The sequence below is a fragment of the Sturnira hondurensis genome, unplaced genomic scaffold, assembly GCF_014824575.4.
Source record: "Sturnira hondurensis isolate 20B ecotype Veracruz unplaced genomic scaffold, ASM1482457v3 Scaffold0024805, whole genome shotgun sequence".
Lineage (NCBI taxonomy): Eukaryota > Metazoa > Chordata > Mammalia > Chiroptera > Phyllostomidae > Sturnira > Sturnira hondurensis.
This window is the reverse complement of record NW_028097436.1, coordinates 5606158-5625501: the sequence shown is the minus strand read 5'-3', so window position 1 is coordinate 5625501 and position 19344 is coordinate 5606158. Positions and strand designations below refer to the sequence as shown.

The following is a 19344-nucleotide window of genomic DNA, read 5'->3' as shown; positions in this document are numbered from 1 at the left end:
CCCTGAAACACCAATCCAAAAGAACCTATGCACCCCAATGTTCATAGCAGCACAATTTACAATAGCCAAGAGTTGGAAGCAACCTAGGTACCCATCAGTAAATGAATGGATCAAAAAACTATGGTACATTTACACAATGGAATTCTATGCAGCAGAGAGAAAGAAGGAGCTCCTACCCTTTGCAACATCATGGATGGAACTGGAAAGCATTATGCTGAGTTAAATAAGCCAGGCGGTGAAAGACAAAAACCATATGATCTCACCCTTAACAGGAACCTAAACAAAACAAACAAGCAAGCAAAATATAACCAAACACACTGAAATAGAGAACAGGCTGACAGGGATCAGAGGGGAGAGGGTAGGGAATTTCAGAGGAAAAGGGGAAGAAGGGTTTACAAGAACAAGTATAAAGGGCACATGGACAAAAACTAAGGAGGGTAGAAATGGGAGGGAGATGGGGAGCACTGGGGGGGGGGGTGAGCTGGGATGGGAGTAAAAGAAAACTGTACTTGAACTACAATTAAAACAAATTAATTTAAAAAACATGTATAGTAAAATGACAACAAACTCACAATTATTAACAGCCACACCTAAAACAAAAATGAAAACGAACTAAGCAAATAACTAGAATAGGAACAGAACCACAGAAATGGAGATCACATGGAGTTAGGAACAGGGGAGTGGGAGGAGGAGAAAGGGGGAAAAGGTACAGAGAATAAGTAGTATAGATGGCAGGTAGAAAATAGACAGTGGGAAGGCAAGAATCATATGGGAAATGTAGAAGCTAAAGAACTTGTGACACATGGACATGAACTAAAGTGGGGGAATGTGGGTGGGAGAGGGTGTGCAGGGTGGAAGGGAATGAAGGGGGGAAACTGGGACAACTGAAATACCATAATCAATAAACTATATTTAAAAAATAATAACCAACAGCACACAGACCAACAGCATGTGACCAAAAACACATAAAAAATTCCTGGCTCACACAATTTACAGGCATTTTCAAATAAAAAGAAGAAATTAAATAGGAATGAGTAAGAAGTTAAAGAGTGATTGGTTGTTATCTGAACATTGTATCCTTGAATTTTAGAAAAGCTACTGAAAGATTGTAACATAAATATATATTTTTACACATTTGTAAATGTGTAAAACACATTTGCATTTTTGCATTTTTACACATTTACATTTTTGCATTTTTACACATTTGTAAATGCAAATTGATAGGAATAACTAAATTCATGGCTTTGTCAAATTACTCCTAATGCTCTCTTACAATCTTATAATTTAATATTAGTAAGTTCATTAAATAAACATAGCAGGCAACTAAAATTAAAAAGCATGAAGAGGTTCCTGTCCTGAGCTCTGACAATGTCTGGTAAGTCTGATATGTAGACATGCCATACTTATAATTCTTAAAACAAAAATCTTTTAAAAATGTTTAGAAGTCATCGAAACTTTAAAACTCTAAATCCTAATAATTTTCCATGTGTATAGGAAATCACTGTAATAATGACTCTGTGGCCTGTTTGCTTCCAAAATATTTTGCAGTTGCACTTTCTATTGACTCAAAAATAATTCCAGTAATTTACGGTATATTAATATTTGTTGCAGTTAGCATAATTTAAGAAGTGAACATTTTTCTTTACCTTTTCTACTTTTCCTCCATTGATGTCACTGGGGAGGAATTTCTTGCCAATTGTTCTTAAGTCTGTCTAAAATAAAAAACATTACTATTAAAATATAATTATAAAGAAAAGTTAATTTAAATTTAGTCTCAATCACAAAAGACAAAATTACTTAAAGTTTATGGAGCAAAATTTAAATAAATGTCTTTTAGCTAATTAGGAGATCTACATAAAAAATCAATCTTTTCAAATAACACAGACCCATACACGTGTTATTTAAAGTGTACCAGCAGGCTGAACATTAACACACAGATAACCTTATTTCTGGTCATACCTTTTTACGTAATCTTTTAACTTACTAAATATTCTCAAATGAATTCTAAAACTTTATTTTATGTAAACTATAACCTTACTACAAAAGTAATGTCATAATTCAAAACCAAATTAATTCATAAAAAGTATACATTTTTGACAAGTAAATCCTATATAAGCTTGATATGCAAAGACATGAGAACACATTATTCTATAGACTATAATAGCCATAACATAACAAAGCTATATAACATGCAAATATCCCAGGGAAGAATTCCAATGCAACAGCAAGTAATTATAGTGAGAGTTACCCTTAATAAAAATGTATTTAATTTGCTTAGGCAAATTATAAAAATTGAAGTTGGTAAATAACTAACCATATAAAAATACAGAAATACAGATTATTCAGAAAACAAAAAAGCAAAATACAAAAAGGGAAAACTTAAGGAAGGCCTAATACAGAGTTATCGCATTTCTGACATAAAACCAGAATTTCAATTCCACAGTCTTTATAAAAAGCAGAACTTTTCAGGATTTTTGCTTTCTTTGGGAAGTAAAGAGTAAAGGAATGGGAGGAAGTTTGTTCTTAGGAAAACTGTCAATACTCATGAAAAAGACCTAATTATTTAAGCTAAGACATTATCCTGAAAACAGAGTGTGAGGTTCAAAATTTGTATTATTTTGTTATTCTTTAAAATATAGCAAACAGTAGCTCTTCATTGCCTTAAGAGCAAAATGAAACAGACTTAGAGTGCCTTTAATCACATAAATTACAAGGGAGAAATTTATATCAGACTTAAGGAGAAAACACAAGATGATTAAAATTATTGCAATATAAAAGAAATACATATAGAGAAGTAGGATAGTCTTAACTATTTATTGAACATCTATAATAATAGAATATTATTTTATTTGAAATATCCATATGTGGTCAGCTTAAGAAAGAAGTCTGTGTCATACAATCCCCACAGATCTTTCCAGTCTTCTACTCCCATGATTCATAATGTATTTCTCAATATAATGCAGGAATCACTCCTCAACCAAAACCCACCAAAGTAACTGCCAAGCAAACTAAGGCCCCACATCCACACATCTGTGTAACAATGCTTTGTGCTTACCCTTTCTGCAGCCCCCATCCAGTAACAGAATGAACGAATTATAAACCATACTTCGAGTCATAGCCTTTTCACTTTGAAAGTACTGAGTGACATATGGGGACAAAATACTTTCTTATACTACTCTTCCCTGTATTAGGATTGTTTTGAAGATTAAATGTTAATGCATAAGAAGCACTTGGCACAATGACTTGCAAAGAACACGCATTTAATTCATGTTAGCTATCATGTTTATTTTAGTGAATATAAAACATGTACATTTATCATCCAAAAATGTATAACCACTAAGTCAATACCATAACTAACAGTTCATAAAAGCAGAGACATTATTTTGAAGTCACTCAAATGCTGCAACATTTAAATATATGCGAAAAACAGAATATATAAAAATTTTGATACATCAGTCTCCCTCATTTCTGGTTTTTATCAATAATTATGAACTAAACTAAATGAAAATGAGGCACTGAAATAAAAGTAGAAGTGAGCATTAGACTAAAATTTGATTCACTGCATAACTAATATGATCTTGGATACCATCAACATTTTTCTAAATCTGCCCTGACTGGTGTGGCTGAGTGGACTGACAGCCAGTCTGTGAAGCAAAGAGTCACCTATTTGACTCCCAGTCAGGGCACATGCCTGGGTTGCCGGCCAGGTCCCCAGTAGGGGGAGCACAAGAGGCAACCACACATTGATGTTTCTCTCTCTCTCTTTCTCTCTCACTTCTCCTCATTCTAAAAATAAATTAAATCTTAAAAAAATTTTTTTTTCTAAATCCAGTTAATGTATTCCTCTATGAAATGGGAGATTGGAGGGAGGAGTCACCAACCCTATCTCACAAAGTTGTTGTCAGGCTCAAAACAGACAATATACTCCAAGTTTAAATAATTTCTAAAAAGTTATATATACATATAGTTAATGTTATTTCATTGCTATTTTAGCAAAATGAAAATGACCTACCAAATCTTTAAACATACTAAGTTCAAAGTTAATTTATAGTACTACAAAACAATTTTATGATTCAGATGCCATTATACCAAGATCCTAGTACACATAGATACAAAAATACACTTATATTGCACATAAAAAATTATGCCGGGTAAAAATTTAGCTTTTAAATACACATGCATATGTGCACACACAAAAGATTCCTATTTATTCAAGTTAAGTTCAACAAAATGTTTATTTGACAAGTCAATTTATATGATATAGAATCTTTTTAAAAATCTGTTTTTAAAGTTTTACTAATACATAGTATTCATAGTAAGACTGGGCTAGCACCTTAAATTTTTTTCTGAATAATTCATGTATTTGAAACTAAAACAACATGTCAGATTTCTTAATATTCTTACTCCATGTTCCACAATATAAAAAAATAAAGAACCTTCATTTTCAACATAAACATCTGCACAGAAAATAATCACTTACCAACTCGGAGGCTACTCTTCATAAGGACCTGCTTTTGCAAGGTTGGCACTGGGCTGGCGTCTAGGAACTTTGCACTTGAACCATTTCCTAACTAAAATGTGGTTCACTGCCTAGTATAAACAATACGATCTATGGTGAACACGTTTTTTTGGAATGCAGGGGGAATCTAGAATTTTGTTTCACGTAGGCAGTGAGTGCCTTCATGAGCAGTCCAAGAAAGCCTTCGCTACCAGCCTCTAATGGACTTCCCTGGGCAGAAACATTGTGTACATCTTACTGCATTATTCATTGCTGGTGAAAGGAACCAGCTCAGTGTGTCCCCAACAACAGAAGGGGAACATAAGAAAGCTTGTACATAGATTATTAATCCCATATGTAATAAATTATATACATTAAGAACCAATAATGCATGTCTTTCTTAACTAATGATCAACAATCATTCAAAAGTTGAAAACCAATTCAACAGGAATACTTTATTTATTTTTTAAAGATTTTATTTACTTATCTTTAGAGAGGAAAGGAAGGAGAGAAGGAGAGAAACATCAATGTGTGGTTGCCTCTCGTGAGTCCCCTGCTAGGAACCGGCCCGCAACCCAGGCATGTGCCCTGACTGGGAATCGAACCTCGATCGTGTGGTTCGCAGGCCTGTGCTCAATCCACTGAGCTACACCAGCCAGAGCTCAACAGAAATACTTTAAATCAGGGGTCACTGTCTGTGGACACAGTGCCATTACTGCCTAATGTCCCCCTCCAGTCCATGGAAAAATTGTCTTCCACGAAACCAGTCCCTGGTGCCAAAAAGGGTGGGGACCGCTGCTTATAAGTGTCTAAATTTTTTAATGGTGATAAATTTGAAAAGTACATTATTTACTGTTGACTTCATTTTGATTAAAAGGTTTTTTCCTGTTATATGGTATGATAACTTAGATTGGAGTATTCAACTATATATTTCAGAGAAAATTATAAAGACTACTTAATTCATTAAAATGATGGTTATCATCCACTTTTCATGTGCACAGGGCAAATACTTCATCTTGATCTGTTTTATTTCATTTTCACACCCAATTATAAATAAGTCATTGCTATTTACCTAAGTAAACAAGTAAGAAAAATAAAGAGCAAGATATTGTCACAAACATTTTATCATGTTTAGAATTTTTCAATAAACAAAAATAGAGTACTTTACAACATTTTTCAAAGTAGAATTCACTAATTTGAGTGCAAGTTGAAGAAAATAAAAGTGACTAGGGAGTATTTCCATTTGTAGTCATAGACAGCCTGCACACTTTCTAACTAACACTTACTTAAAACAAATTATGGTCTTGTATTAAAAAGTTAGCTCAGAAATACACAAACAAAAAAAGACCTTATTAGTTTTATTGATAAAATTCAAAGAAGCTGATAAATGAGATTTCAAAGCAAATTGTATCTGTTTAAATTTCATTATACAATTATACATATAAGTAATTTGAAAAGAAAGTTATCTGCAGTTATATACATATTAATTTATATTTTAAATGTTATCACTTGCTGCCATTTCTGCTTCATGTTATACCTATTTGCAGTAATATGATGATTATGTCAGACAACAATTCTCTTATAAACTTAATTATGTGTCATACATCTAAGTTTGGCTGATAGATTGTTATTGTAGAGGCAACACGAAAATTCCCACTGATGTAACTACAAGATCATAAAAAGAATATTTGTGCCCTGGCCAGATGGCTCAGTTGGCTGGGCCTTGTCACAGACACCAACAGGCTGCGGGTTCCATTCCCAATCAGTGCATACACCTAGGTTGCTGTTTCTACTCCCGCAGGGTGCATATGGGAAGCAACCAATCAATATTTCTCTCCAACATCAATGTTCTCTCTCTCTCCCTTCCTCTCTCTAAAATCAATAAGTATATTCTCAAGTAATGATTTAAAAAAGAAAAAGAAAAAACAATATTCGTTTACTTATATGCATATTTAAAATAATTTTTATAACTCTTCAAAAAAAAATCCAAAAACCAATCCCAATTATAGAAAAGATGCAGCTATTCAGATGGGTAGAGGGAGAAAGACTGGAAAGAAATACATATCAAAACATTAACAGTAATTATAAATAGCTTAAATTTTTTATTTTCTGTTTATGAGGTCTTCTTTAATATGTGTTACTTTTATCAACAGAAAATGTTATTTTGAAATAATAAATACAATTGTCAAAAAGCTATAACTTGAGTTCCTATGTTAATTTAGTGGCAGTTTGTTTTAATAAATATGATCAGTTTTTATTGCTATTATACAAATAATGTAAATGCTATGAAATTATATAACTGATCACTGGGTTTCAAAAATAAGTTTTAATTACATGTTTCCCCTTTTCATTGTATGCCATGTAATAATTATTAAAATAAACATATATTTCTAATAATTTGGTGATATGAGATTAGCAATTTCAATAAACATCACTGTTAACTTAAAATGGACACTAAAAAGAAGTCTTTATTATTCCATATTACTCATAAAATCCAGTTTATTCTATAAAACATTTTTCATGAATATAGCTTCCAGATTAAAAATGTTAATAAATTAAACCTACATTGAGAGCAATCAGGATGATGTCATTTACATCGACTTTGTCAGGAGAACTTGTGCAAGCTTCAACACCTTCATTTGAAAGATACCTGTTGAAACAAAATAAATGGCTTAATATTTTCTAAAATCAAAATTAACCAAAATTATTTTTTAAGGTAACATGCAATTTTGTTCTCTACTATGAAATGCTTCTAAAAATACTAGGGGAAAAGTCCTTGATATTCCCTGATTATTTACTATATCTGATAGAACAGAATGGAGAGTGCATTATTTTTCCTCTTTTGTATCCTTAAAAGGATATTTTGTTAATACAATTAAAACATCAATACACTTCTTAAGGACTGTATAAACTACTCTTCACTATTACACAAGTATAATCTCTGACTTAAACATTTGGTAATAGAGTAAACTCTTGGAGATTGAGATGAACTATAAAAACAGAGCTAAGACAACATAATTTTAAACTTAGTCCAACAGAAATTTCCTCTGTGCTACTTTCTCAAATTATCTTCACAAGTCCCCTTCCTTAACCACAATGTTCCCCTAAAGCCTTCAACTGACTGCAAGTGGCAGAAAGATAGGCAACTCTTTACCTTATAAGTTTTACGCTTCCTGTATCTTTTCAGTTTACTCATCATTTTATTGCCCTTTGTTCTTTTAAACAGTCTAAACTAACCATATATTTGTCACAGGCAATAATTAGTTCAAGATTACTGAATCTGAGGGAGGGGGGATCATCTCTAACCCATTCATTAAGCACAACACAGCCATTTTGAAATTCTTTGACAAATTCTACAATTCAGGTTTCATCCCCCCCCCCCAAATTTCATCTATAAAAAAGCCCTTAGCATCTGACATGTTTTGTAATAAGTATCAACTCCTTTAACCAAAGGGCGAGTGCTAGCTAGCATTGCCAATGCGGACATCCTCCCATTAGACAGAGGAGCACCAGGCTGACAGCTGGCCCAAGCTCACTCCTGAGTCAGCAGTTCCACCCTCAAGCCCCAACATTAGACTGATTCTAAGATACTTGTCAACTAAACTCTACTTGGAGACAGCAACCAAAGGGCTTGTGCCTTAGGAAACAGAATGAATGAGTTCTCTAAAGTAAAAAGAGCAAGAGAAAAGACATGTAAATTGAAGAGTGTAAAAGAACACCAGTAGATTAAAGGTGAAAAGCCCATGAACAAAATCAAGGACATAAAGTCAGGAAAGTACACATACAAATCAAAGAAAGAATGTGTTTAACAAAATTAGATACTATTAAAAGTTTAAGACCATGGAAGACTAAACTATAATGATGAATGAAAGCAAGTGGGTTACAGAGAAAAAAACATATACAAGTGTTAAGTATATAGGTAAACCTGTAAGAACAAATGAATGGGAGGCAGTTATAATAGAACACAAAGGACGATGAAATACAAATGTTTCCAGTTAGCATAAAAGGTTAAAACATACTTTAATTCAAAATTGCTAAGTAAATTTCCTTATTATCCTGTTAATTGTTAATTTTGCACTGCTCATAGCCATTGACTGTATCTCTCATTAATTATCTTATATATTCAGTTCTACAAATATTAATAAAGTCCTTTTTATGCGAAAAATATTATGATTCAGTAATAAGATTATAAAATGATGGAAATGAACCACCTTCCTTTAAGGAGTTCACAGTCTCATATACAGCATAACATAATACATAAACACAATACAAATACATGTACATTGTGTGATAAACAGCTATCACACAAAGCCAAAATAATTATGAACAAAATGTTGAAGTCCTGGTCAAGTGGCTTAGATGGTTGGAGTGCTGTCCCACACACCCAAAAGGTCTCAGACGCAATCCCTGTTCAGAGCACATACCTAGGTTGTGTGTCTGATCCCCACGTGGGGTGTGTATGGGAGGCAACCAGTCACTGTTTCTCTCTCACATCCATGTTTCTCTCTTTCTCCCCTCTCTCGCCCCTGCGCCCTCTGTCTCTCAAATCAATAAATATGTTCTTGGGTGAGGATTTTAAAAAATGTTACAGGGACTCAAAGTGGCTGTGGAATGAGAAAGACTACATAAAAGGGAATGGTATGAACAAAAATATGCAAGTAAAAAAGTGTGAAGCATTTTCTAGAGGTAATAAGCTAGAACATTCTGGTTGGGAAATGGGGAAGAAATGAGAGCTAAGTATAGGTTGAGGCCAATTTCGGAAATCGTCAGTACACAACAGAATAGAGGTGATATTAAATACTAATTGATTTATTACAAAAATGCAACTTTCAAATTCCTACACAATGGAGAAATAACAAAGAATCACTAACAAAATACTTTGTTTTCTAGAAAGGCAACTCTTCAGCATTAAAAGATTATAGGATGTCAGATGAACTGGAATAGATCATTAAAATAATCAAGTTCACCTCTTCTATTTTACAGCTATATAAAAGGCCCAAAGTTGTTCATTAAACTTGCCCCAAAATACGAACTTAAGTGATACGAAGTAAAAACAAGAATGCCTTCTGACTCTCAGTTCAGTAGTTTTTTCATTACAACACACCACTTTTAAATTTATTTTTATTGTTGTTATTTTTTAATTTTTATTGCTTCCACTATTACAGATTTCCATTTCCCCCATCCTCACCTCCCTACCGAAGCTCTGGCCATGCTCACAGTTTTTATTTACAACACACCGTTTTTATTTATCAATAACTAATGCTAATATTAGAAATGTGAGTTGCTCATAAACATAAGTCAACATCTATCCAAATCAGTTCCTTGATCAACTAGATGCTTCACCAACACACACAAAAAAGCACAACTAGGCAACTTCACAGTAAGCACCTAAATATATTTTAAAAGAATAGATATAGATTCATAGTAAAATATTGGTGAACTAATACTGAAAATTAGAAATTCAAAAATTGTTATAACAATAAAAATACCAATCTCTATAAGATATAAAAAGGGAAAATCTAAAAGTACTGTCAAGGCAGCAACCATAAGGGGTAGAAGGAAATCTCACCCTCCATGTAGCTCAGTCTCAATTTGCAAGTTTTACAAGTCTCCCTTACTCATCCTTGATGTTTTGAAAACCCAAAGGACTTGAGCCTCACAGCTTTACTCCATCAGCATCAAGAATCAGGAGAACCACTCACAGCTCTCCCACTAATACTGGTGATCCTCCTGTATCCACTGCACCATTTTCTCAGAAGGAATGAATCTAAATTAACCACAACTTAGATTTACAAAAAAATCATTTTGTTTTTGTAAACATTTAAAACTCTAACATTATCAATGAATCAAACAAGTGATAAAAGTAAGTCAAATGCCCAAATTGGCTTTAAAATGTACCACAGTAGCACAGTAACTGAAAGAACAAAACAACACAACATTCACCAGCCTCATGAGGTCACTGAGAAACAAAGGAATGGAAAACGGGAGCAGGCATGACCCCATGTGTCATCTCTGAATTTATAAAACTCAGGGCATGGACCCTAAAGAAGAAATGAACCCCACAGGGCTCTTGCTTACTAAAACAGCCAGTAAAACACACTGGATTTTCCCTCCCTAGTGGAGATTTTGAAAAATTAACATTATAAAACCACTCATTACTATTATGAACTAACAATACATCAGAATACAATTTATTGACAAGCAGGACATGAAATGGCTACATTTCTGTATGACACAGAATAGATTAACATTTCTCACTAATTTACCTTCAAATAATGGCATTTAAAAATCACAATTTAGTAAGCACTCAAGTTTTTAAAATAAGATTTTAGAAAGTACTTCCTTTTTCATACAGGTTAAAATTCTGTCTTACTCAAAATCACTAAATTTGTAATCCTAAGCAACTCTTTTTACTTCTGAAGGAAAAGCTTTAAAATTAATTACTATCCACCAATTTGGGCAAGAGGAGGTTCCCTATTACAGATAATGAATACTTACTCCATAAGAAGGGCCACATAGCCCAGGCGCCACTACCACAACGCCTGTGCGGAAGTCACGTGGGCATGTAAGGCAGACATGCCCAAACTATAGTTCAATCATCTCAACTGACACAAAACTGTCATAAAAACAAATACTATCATCTGAATCTCATTTATTTGATCCGCATAGTGGATCATCATTACCACCTCTAAATATCAGTAAGAGAAAAGAGAGTCAATTTTCCTTTTATCCACCCCTCTAAGAGCAGGTAAAATCTTGAGTCTTACATAACGAGGAGGATCAAGACAAAATGAAGAGTGCCTGGCCCATCTAAAGGCAGCGGCCATAACTCAGCTCCAGCTGACTGTAGGACAGGTAAAGCAGCTACTGTCAGATCTCCTCACTTCTTAAAGGTGTTTGTTTTTATAAAGTGATGTACAAGCCTGGATGTGGCACACACACTTTGTACTTACTAATCATATGTTTATGAAATGTATCTGATCGTTTGCTCTGGTATATTTCCAAGTTGTCTTTGACACCAGGGTTGTGCCATTAAGTATCTCTCTAATGATATACTATTCATAGCTGACCTTCTTTGCAAGCAAAAGAGGAAAAGAACTATGTCTTCAGGTCACTCTGTATGATTCCTGGAGAGCAGTGAACATAACTGTGCATGTAAAAAATGTTCTTATCAAAGTCATCTACATCAGACTAAAAGGTGTCGAATCATTTAGTTTGGCCTAAATATTTTATAAACTAGAAATATATAGGTTTCACCCTTTTCTCAGACTTCTAGATATAAAAAAAATGAAAGAAATTTCATTCTAATTCACTAGAAACACTAAAAAGCAGATACCAAAGTTTTATGCTCCTCCCACCTCCACCACCCAAGCAATGGTGTCCATTCAAGTCTGCACTGAGACCTGAATCCCTAAAGTAATCAAAGACAGAAAAAGAAATCTATTAATGCATATACAAATTAAGCTGAAGACAACTAAGAATTCTTTAAAATGCCAACGGGGGGGAAAAAAAGAGTGAAAACATTCTTCCCAAATGGACAGTGAGGCAATCAAAAAATGAAGACGGTATCTGGACAACAACTGGTACATGGTAGTCTTAATGTTATCTGAATTAACACAAACCAAATGGTCTCCTGGTTTGGGGGTCCCTGATCTATACATGATTATTTGTTATTACATTGAGATTACTGTCCCACATATATTATCCAAATACTAACATGCAAACTAGATAAATGAATTCCTTCTTAAACACAAAGAAAATAAAGATAACTAACTCTCAATTACCCCAGTTGATATGGGGACAAGAGAGAACAAAACATAACAGATAATCAAAAAATTGCTTATATAAAATGGTATCCTTAATCTTAGCAAGTATGAAAGTTGGCAACCTATTGCAAATTCCTGAGACATCAAAACTTTTTAAAATGACCTGAATAATTCACTCTCCCTATCCTGTTCCCATCCCCACAGTGTAAATGGACTATAATAAACCTGCCCCCAAATTCAGTTTTGCTATTATTCTCATACCTAGGCACAGATACTGAAATAACTTGCTAACTTCCTTCTCTTAGGGAAAAGAAAGTGGCTTATAAATTTTTATTAATGAATACAATTTGGGAAAATACAATATTAAGCTGTTTTAACAAGATTAGTAAGATAACAAGGCTACTAAGATTTGGACAAAAAATCTTCTAATAACGGTACAGACGAAATCAATATATGCATTACGGTTTACAGATACATTAGAGGATAAAGAAATCACCAAGAAAAATATAAATTGGTATACCAGCAGTAAGTTGAATGAATCCATTGAATTCCATGCCTAAATCTCTATTAAGCACAGAAAATAGGAGGATCAGAATTCTACAAAAAGTAATTCAGAAGAAGGAGGACCACGGCACACAAATGGTAAAATATGAAAAAAGAGGTCTTTTATTTCATTTCCCTTAACAACTAAGTACCTCTCCTATCAGTACCATTTTCTTTCCTTCTTTAGGCAAAGTGGCCACCTACACAACACCAAAATGAATACCACAATCTTTATTCCAACACTTACAATAGAGATATGAATCAACTCTAGGTTAAAATTTAATTTTCTCCATGACTTATATATAAATCAATCATATGAATAAAACTACCTATTATTTAAAGTATAGCTAAGAAAAACATTTAGCGTTGATCTTAAACTGTTTTCAATAAATAATTTATTCAAACTAAATTCTTTTAAAATGCATTATTCAGTTTTTATTTATAATTTCTTTGCATGTACAAATGTATATTATTTTTGCTATTTAGCTAACCTATATTAAATTTTCCCACACACATACTTACACACACACCATAAAATTTATTTACATTTGTTCTAGACTAAGTTTTCACATTATTATATAAAAAAAATTAAAAAACACTAAAGGCAAAGAAATCATGAAAATCTTAACATTTTAGAAGCTAACATTTCGAAAAATTATTATGCATAAAAACTAAAAGGATGAATATGCAAAAAAGTAAAAAAGTTTTTACTTATTACTACAGAAACATTATTTTTTCTAAATTAGCAGCTTATAGAGATGTGAAGACTTACGAAATGCCTTGGTATACGTCACGATTAACATTCACAGTACTCACTCAAACTTCAACATTTCAGTGGCCAGTCAAAATGTTTTTGGCCTAACATTAATGATTAAAAGATGGAAATTAGAGAAAGTACTAGGGAAAACCCTTTGTAAAGTTACATAAAATTTAAAATATTTTAAAGCGTTTAAATTCTGAAAAATTGAAACATTTTTTTTGTTTAGCACTTCCTTTAAAATGCTGGTTTATTAGCCAATTCTAAACGATGCACTACTTGAAAACACCACTAGATGACAACCTTGTTTCACAAGTAAAATACCATCACTGCTATTGGAAACTAAGACTTCAAAGATGGACTAAACTAGCTTTTAAAATAAAGGTTTCTAACATCTATTGTTTGTTGTTGTTGTTGTTGAGAAGTAGAGACAGCAAAAAAAAAATAAAGTAGGCTATTTTAGTTTTAGAATTTGTTTTTGCTATAAAGATCACTCGGTGTTTAAAGACACTCAGTAAGTATTCAAGAAATATCTCCTCACAAGGAAAAAAATTGAAGTATATCAAAAGACAACTTTCTCTCTTATTTTCTCCTACATTCATTCTTTGGAAATAGAGACTTATAAAAGTACACATAAGTTATTAGAGACTAATGCTTATTTGCAGTGAAACAGCTACAAAGAGTATTTTCAACATTATTCATTAGTTGCTTTTTTCTCTGACATCAACATAAATAAGCATGACAACTTGAGATAATAACTACAAGAAGATAGGTGGCAATAAATTATAACTTCGATTTATGATTCATTTTCAGATATTAAAAGCTTTTGCCCAGACATAAACCGACCCATGAAGACATTATTCCTAGAATATTTATTTTGTAAAAAAAAAAAAAGTAACAGCAGAGCAAATATTTGTAAACTCCTTTGAAATTCCATATTGAAATGTTACAAACTACAGTGGCAATGGGCACCTACCTATGTTATTATTCATTTTTGTAAGCCATACCTTCAGATACACTTAAAAGTATAAAATGAAGTCCTAGATATTTTCACTTTCATTGGAGATTATAATTTATGTCCTAGTCTAATTCAACATTTTCATAGATTATTACAGAAGCAGAGCTGAGGTTATTTTTAATAACTCAAACTGCAAAATGTAAGCTTATTTGGTATCTCGGTCATCTTTCCTGCAGCACAAAGGTGATGGCCGTAAAACCACACGGCAGGTGGACAGGCTCACTGGGATCTGACGCCCTCCCTGTGCACTGACCACCGCAGCACAGCACCCGTCCCTGCAGAGTCCACGCTGAAGACTCTCAAGGTCAATCCCAGGGGAGCCCATACTCAGAAGTTTACTTAAGAAATGCTATTTAAAACTGTGAATAGCATAACAAAAATTAGAATGTATTTTTATAAATAACTTGGAGAGACTGTCACCTNGGTATCTCGGTCATCTTTCCTGCAGCACAAAGGTGATGGCCGTAAAACCACACGGCAGGTGGACGGGCTCACTGGGATCTGACGCCCTCCCTGTGCACTGACCACCGCAGCACAGCACCCATCCCTGCAGAGTCCACGCTGAAGACTCTCAAGGTCAATCCCAGGGGAGCCCATACTCAGAAGTTTACTTAAGAAATGCTATTTAAAACTGTGAATAGCATAACAAAAATTAGAATGTATTTTTATAAATAACTTGGAGAGACTGTCACCTGATCTACGCTTTTAAGAAGAAATGAAGTACTTACAACACATGTCTGGTAAAAAGTAGATGCTAAATAAATACTAGTTTCACATTCCTTCTTACACCTTGGTGTTTATTCTGCAAGACATTGTCAAAACATAATGATACCCAAAGATGTCTTCTAGGTTCTAAAAAGAAAGCAAAAGAATGAAATTTGCTTGACAATAAATTTCCTTAAAGGCTACAGCTAATAGTCGAAAGTGTGCACACACCATTACAGGAAGACTGAACTACTTATTTCTAACACACTAATAATAATCACCTGAAATTCACTAAGAACTAAAGGAAAAATTCTAACAAGATTTAAAAAAATGTTATTATTTAATTCATTCATATCTTCCAATTTTACAATGATGGATGGATATATAGTTTTTAACAATAAGAAAATCAATTATTCCATGAGGATATGCAACTGTTTCTGCCCCAAACAGAATTTCCAATGGAAAACACATTGCCATCATTTTTGCCTAGCCTACCATTTCTGTCAACATTTAAAATAATGTCAAGAAACAGCTGGTAAGTGATAACTTTTAAATTCTACAGCACAGAGAATTATAATTGTAATATTTAATTTTTAAATTAGACATTTTATATGATTCTAATCTAAACTAATGCCATTCATTCAAAACTTTAAAAAGAAAATCTATGTTAATTATCATAGCCAATTATACCAAATGCTTATTTGTTGCTAGTATAATCATATATTGTACCATCTAATAACAACAATTCTCCATAAATTAAAAAGAAGTGAAAATGAGATGTAAAAATCAAAGAGTAGTCACTTAAATATGCTACTAAATTAAATGAGTAAATATTAAATGAGACAAAAATATGAATACTTCTAATTTTCATTTCTTTAAAATGCATCTTAAATACAAAATGCTTGGCATTAATTACATTCTTGAAACTGAAGTGCTCTAAATAAATTTTAAGGTTTTAATTTTTTAGCGCATAACACCTAATTTAAGCATATACACATACTGTTACCAGTAGACTGTCAGAGCCCAGGAAGTCTCCACCCATTGGCCAGATAGTGGCAGAGGGAGGCTCTAAACTGAGCTGACGAAAAGCCCTTCTGCCTTAACCCCCTGGTACAAGGCTGGGCTAGGATTAGGGGAAGGTGGGTGCAGGACCCACAGAAGTCAAAATGGCACAAGGGGAGCTGCTGGATATAAAAGGCCTGTCTGTTGGTCTAGCCTGAGGAAAGAAGGGATTGGCTGGGAGGGAGACCCACCCAAGTGCATGAGTACCTGGGAGACTGATTTGTCATTTTGAGAAAGTACCTAGTCTGTCCTGAAGGGACCAAGAAATGCTCTCATGCTCTGTGTTCTGACTCAGGGCTTGCGCTCGCAAGGTGTTTTTGCCTGTTCTCTCCACTGGCCCCATGGCCTTAGAAGGCTCATGGCCCTTGGCCTCCAGGAGGGAGTCAGTCAGTCTCTCTCCGCCCCTCCCCCCGCCACAACCCCCCTGCTCTCCCCACTCTTGCCCACCGCAGCTGTTTCCTGGTAGAGCTCGACCATGCAGCTTTAGCAGCCACATTCCCATAGCCTTCAGGAAGGAGCCTGAAATGGGCAGCAGCTAGAAATAGCTAAGCTATCTGGGTAACTACTTAGCAGTGGCCTGCAGGCTCCAAAGCATGGTACTTAAAAATGGAGCAGGAACTCTGAGCACTGGCTTTTGTTTCGGTCTTGCTGAGGACAGCTGGACTGTGTCTGGGTTTTGCAGAAGAGATGAGCTTTGAGACAGGGAGTCTGCCTTCTCCCAGATTGTGGAGTATCTGAATAAAACCTCTTTCCTTTTTCACCACCCACTGCCTCAGGAGTTTGGCTTTTGTGGCAGCAGGTAGACAAACCCTCTTTGGTAAGGACACCTCTCTGCAGTAGTACTCAAATGTCCTAATCTCCGGAACCTGTGAATGTTACTTTATTTGGAAAAATGGTCTTAACGGATAAAATTAAGTTAGGAATCCAGCTAGGCCCTAAATCCAATGACAAGTGTCCTTATAAGAGAGAGGCACAGAGAGATAGTCCATGTGAAGACGAAGGCAGATATTAGAGTAATGAGATCTCAAACCAAGGAATGCCAGAAACCGCCAGAAGCTGTAAGTGGCAAGCAACTGATTCTCCCCTGGCCCTTCTGGGCAGAAGCACACTCTGCCCAACCTTCACCTCGGACTTCTGGCCTCCAGAACTGAGAGAGCACATTTCTGTTGTTTTAAGCCACCCAGTTTGTGGTAATTTGCGACAGCAGCCACAGAAAATAAACATACCTATTGTGAATTTAAGTAATTATTTATAAAGTATTGATTCATTTAAATAAAAAACAATTTTTGCAAGGTCATCTTTAGGTAAGAATCAACAAAAAAGAATACTTTCTATTAAATTTAAATGCCTTGATTCATTAACTCTTCCTGAATGAATCTTCCCGGTGAATTTGTTTGGTGTGTTTAGGCTATAAATAATAAAACACAAACTGTTCAGATGTATAATTAAAACTTGATAGTGGTCCCTGCCCAATGCTTCTTCCAAAAAATAACAGTATTAGCAATCTTAAGTATATCCTTGTAATATATACACACACATAGGTAGGAGTGGAATTTGGAAGGAAATATATTTATAAAAACAGACTCATTTTATACATAAGTATTTAGGGGTAAAAGAGGCATGATATAAGCAAGTTACTCTCAAATGGTTCAGAAGAAATTATGTACAGAAAGAGAACAAAGAAAGAGGGAGAATAAGAGGGTAAGAATAAAAAAGCAAAGCAAATCTGGTAAAATGTTAACAATTGGTGAGTTGAGATGAAAGGTATATACAGAAGTTCTTTGTACTATTCTTGCAATTTTCTTTAAGTTTGAAATTATTTCAGAATGTTACAAAAAAGTAAAAAATAGACTCATTTTGTACAAAATATTCTGCAATATATGTTTTCATTTAATAATATGTCATGGCAAACTTCTATGTCAAACATATATACTGGGTGGGGCAAAAGTAGATTTATAGTTGTTTCTATGAAAAATATAATAATAAAATAATACAAGAATAAACCGTTTCATGTAATCATAATCATGTAACCTACTTTTGTGCCACCCTGTACATGTTAAAATGGAAAAAAAGAACTTTAAATTCTAAAATTATAAATTATTTTGTGCTTTTGGATAATTTAAATGTTTTAATGAAATGATTATTTTTAAGTAATATCTTATTTTAAGAAATTTTAACTGATAAACAAATATACCTAAAGAGCTTTACAATTAACAAAACACTTTCAATGACTGATTAAGACTACAGATAAATGGCACCATCCTTTCCTACGCTCTCTGAGTCATGTGTTGAAGTTTACTTACCTGGCTCCTGTGATTCCCATACATATTTGATGTGTGTATATGTTATTATCCCCATTTAAAAAGAGAGGAATCAATATGTGATCTCTAAGATACTAGTTATAGGTGTGATGAAGACCCTAATGGATACATTACAACACCTTTAAACTGTCCATCCCCCTCACCCCGCTTCAGAAAACAACTAAACATCAGGACAAAACGCAAAAAGCCACTAAAGCTTCTAGAGAATGAGCAGAAAACACTGGTGGGGAATACATGCTCACTCAGGTAAGACAGAGAGCTACAAGTAACTTCTGGTCCCTGGGGCTTTTTGCCTAGGAAAAAGTGCAGTCCAAAAGGTTGACATGGCAGCAAGTTACAGAAGGATATAGCCACAATCTTTCTGATTTGTGGAAAAGGGAAGTGGAGAAACCAGCAGCACTGAAGTGTACGGGGGAATCTTATAAAGAAAGGACCCTCAAAGAGCATCCCCAAACTGTCTCCCCACAAGGTATATCCCTGAGTTGGTTCAGTCCCAGAGTTGTGTGCAAGAGGCAACCAAGTGCTACTTCTCTCTCTCACCGATGTTTCTCTCCCTCTCTTTCTACCTCTCTTCCCCTCTCTTTCAAAATAAACACAATCTTAAAAAAATATATATATAATGCACTACTTCATGTAAAATGTACTATTTCATGTAAAATAAATCTTTCTATTCT

General features: G+C 34.1%; 1 protein-coding gene across 4 annotated transcripts in view; it reads right to left on the bottom strand.

Moving 5' to 3' along the window:
* The window catches only part of TDRD3 (tudor domain containing 3), a 184473-nt gene that overhangs the window by 119254 nt on the left and 45875 nt on the right, over window positions 1-19344 (bottom strand). For all 4 annotated transcript variants that reach the window (XM_037038695.1, XM_037038694.1, XM_037038696.1 and 1 more), the window contains exons 2-3: window positions 7064-7148; window positions 1647-1712 (exon numbers count right to left, since the gene is read on the bottom strand). In XM_037038695.1, coding sequence (XP_036894590.1) covers window positions 1647-1712; window positions 7064-7148 — 151 coding nt within the window. The remainder of the gene's footprint in view (window positions 1-1646; window positions 1713-7063; window positions 7149-19344) is intronic.